At 48.8% G+C, this 3,305-nt stretch overlaps 1 protein-coding gene across 1 annotated transcript; it reads right to left on the reverse strand.

Moving 5' to 3' along the window:
- Positions 1–846: 846 nt before the first annotated feature.
- On the reverse strand, positions 847–2,094 carry LOC106653938. Its single transcript, XM_014373604.2, has one exon. It carries the CDS (start codon positions 2,092–2,094, stop codon positions 847–849), a length of 1,248 nt encoding a protein of 415 aa, XP_014229090.1.
- Positions 2,095–3,305: the final 1,211 nt, after the last annotated feature.

Here is a 3,305-nt window from a genome sequence, read left to right on the forward strand (position 1 = left end):
GCGTGCCTATCGTACAACGCATTTATCGTGTCCGTGAAGTATTCCACTTTATCATCAACAGACTGAAGCCGCAGCAGCTGGTCCCAGTCACAAGCGGCCAAGTCCTGGTAAAAGCGGGCCCCATCAAAGTTCTTGAAGCAGCGACGCGCAAGAACGGTGCGTCGGCCATCACCAACCTCAAACTGCAATCGCACCCTCAGAAAGTCATGCTCCGAGAGGCCAACAGTTGAGAACTGGTCGAAATCGATCACTCTCGACACGTCGCTAACACATATATAGTCTATGCTGGTGTGCGAGTCTCCACGATGGAAAGTTGGCAAAAAATCGAGTCTCCGTAGTCCACACGTCACCAAGGACTCCTGCAGGTCACGACAATGTCTATCGAGGCTTGTCCAGTTGATGTTTAGATCACCAAGGAGCACCATGTAGTCAAACCTCAGTCTGCAGTGCAACACGGCATCCTCGACGTCCGACCAGAATCCAGCCTCCGGCGCATACACAACGACGCACATTATCTTTGAGTCGCCAACAAGGAGCTCCGCCAGCAAGAACTCCGGTCTCCCGGTATAGTTTTTATCGGAGGCATAGATCAGCCTGCATCCTATAGACCTGTGCACATATAGCGCGACACCGCCCGAGCGCCTTCCGACCCTGTCTTTTCTAAGAAGGTTGTAGCCGTCTATGGATACAGAGCACGAGGGCCTCCAAGGCTTGAGCCACGACTCACTCACCGCCAGCACATGCAAACGATGCCGGGTGACGAGATCGCGCACATCCTCCATATGCGGGTAAAGAGACTGCGCATTGATGTGACCCATACAGAGCATCGCAGACGATAGATCACAGTTAAAGTTCGCCATAGTCGATCTGCGAGATCCTGTGCTCAACTTTTTTCCTGAGTATTGGGCATTTCGACTTGTCCGTGGCAGCATGTTCGACATTGGTGGAGCCAGCCTTTTCGCAATTAATGCAGTGCAGCACAGACGACTCGGTGCACTCACTGGACAGATGAGTGCCTGCACATTTACCACACGTTGGAGCAGTTTCTTCACAATTATCCTTGGTGTGATTAAATCCGTTGCATTTAAAGCATTGTAAGACGTTAATATGGTCATCAATGCGACAAGACATCCAGCCAATGTTTACGCGTTTCCGATTCATGAGGATAGCTCTGAACTCAGGCTTGAGTTCTATTATGCAGGATCGGTGTTTTTTCGTACCAGCCGGGTACAGGTAGACCATTTTCAAATCTGCGGACGTTGCCTCGGGTAGATTTTGGGCAGCGATTGATTCGCAGATACTATCGCTCGTATAATCGACAGGTATGTCGTGAACGACGACGCGTGGCATAAGCTTTGCATCGCGCTTGATCTCAAGTCCGGCATCAGACAAGCCCGTGCACCCAGAGAATTTTTCAGCGCTGAGGCAGTCCCCCTCAATGATCACCGAATTCAACGGACCGTAACGAAGACGACTAACACCAATTTTGAGTCTGGACGGATCAATACATTTTACCAAGGCGTCCTTGGTTACACTTGACGACGTGTATCGATTTTTGGCACTGTCGGTAGGTCCAATGATAATTCTCTCCCGCTTTGGCACGTTAAAAGATTTTCCTGTGGTGAGCGACACGCGCCCGGCTGCACTACGTCTATCGCGATGATCAGCAACAGCACCAGCGTAAGTTGAGGCCCGCTGAGCGCCGAGCCCAGAGGCTGCAGAGTTCAGCGCAGTGCAGGCAGAGTTCAAGGCAGTGCAGGTATGCTCGAGTTTAGCACTCGCATCCTCTATGACCTTTTTGGAGGCACTGGCCACTTCATCAGCCGTAATGCGACACAGGTAGGCACTGCAGAGCTTAATCATGATGTCAGCGTAGGCGTTAAGCGCTTCCCTGAGTTTCTTCTTGCAATTCGCATCTTTTTCATTCGATAACAGGTGCAATAGGTCAGCTCTATGCTTCTCGACCTCCGAGAGCATGCAATTCACGTCATCCTTTGAGAGTAAAAGAGACCCAGGTGGAGGCTCAGGGTCTGAGATTCCTTTCTTTAGGCGCTTATTACTCTGGCGTCCAGAGCCAGACGAAGCGTCTGGCATGTCTTACGTTGGAACAACGTCGAGCGCTCAAAAGACAGTTGGAAATACAGTAAGTAAACAAACCAGCAAGCTCCTGATGTACGGAGCTCTAACGTATAATAACACTGGCAATATACGACTTGAGTGATCGATTGGATTTTTATCAATTTTCGATACTCATGGAACTGCGATTTGCACACCGTCGCGGCCGCTTCTCAAAAAAGACGTAACAGAGATGTCCCGTCATAAAATTATTACGCGCGATAAAGCGGAGTACGTATATATATGCCTACGGTCGAATATCGTTACTATTTGTTTCCGAGAAACGACTCGGCGGACGCAAACGAATGTCCCATCCTTCGTCGTCGACATCCTCGTTGCGTTGGGGGGATAGGTATGCAATGAAGACGCGAGAGACAGGGATTCCTTCGCATACCTGCGCCGGGTTAAATAAATGATCAACTCGCGACGATAAACGGCCAGCATCATGGGTGTACGAAAAAAAAAGGACACCAGCGCCAAGCTTGTGTACAGCGCGATTATGAGTACACGCGAGAAAATTTTATCGGAAAGAGTCGACGAAAAATTAACAGTTCGGTATCTCGACGTCGGAGTGCCGAGGAAAACGTACATAATAACAATGATAATAATAACATAATCGCTCGCGAGTTAACGATTAATCCTGCGCGCATTATCTCGCTTTGAACAAATGAGCAGCGCGCGGCTGCATTCCCTATACCCGGCATATTTTCATTTCACGCGCGAGAAGAAAAAAAAAAAGAAAGGACGATCGATCAACTTTTCGATCGCGTCTCGCTCTGTATACAGTGTACACACACGTTGCACATTATATACAGTATATGAATATAATTTTAAAAATCCGCACCAAAGCGATATGCGTGTATATGAGCGCAAACATCGCATTATGTACGTTATAAACGAGACAAGGTAAACAATCAGGTATAGGCCGAGTGCATGCACGCGCTCGGCGGCGGCGGCGCGTCAATCAATTCGCACAAATGCGGAGCAATGATATCGAGACAAAAGTGCCTCGTTTGTATGTACATTGAATTCTTTCAGTCAGTCATCGACGCGCGGCCACTCATAAAAGGCAAACTCGGAGAGCGATACGGCCAACACCTGTGTGTGTTAAAAAATCAATTATAAAAAGAGCCGATCCCTCTTTTTCTCTCGTTCTGTTCTACTCGCTCCGGGCGCAAAAACTTTTAACT

This window comes from Trichogramma pretiosum, unplaced genomic scaffold, assembly GCF_000599845.2.
Source record: "Trichogramma pretiosum strain Unisexual culture from Peru unplaced genomic scaffold, Tpre_2.0 scaffold271, whole genome shotgun sequence".
Taxonomy (NCBI): Eukaryota; Metazoa; Arthropoda; class Insecta; order Hymenoptera; family Trichogrammatidae; genus Trichogramma; species Trichogramma pretiosum.

Excerpts from the sequence above, each read along its gene's own strand:
- LOC106653938 (XM_014373604.2), bottom strand. The coding sequence starts at position 2,094 with ATGCCAGACGCTTCGTCTGGCTCTGGACGCCAGAGTAATAAGCGCCTA.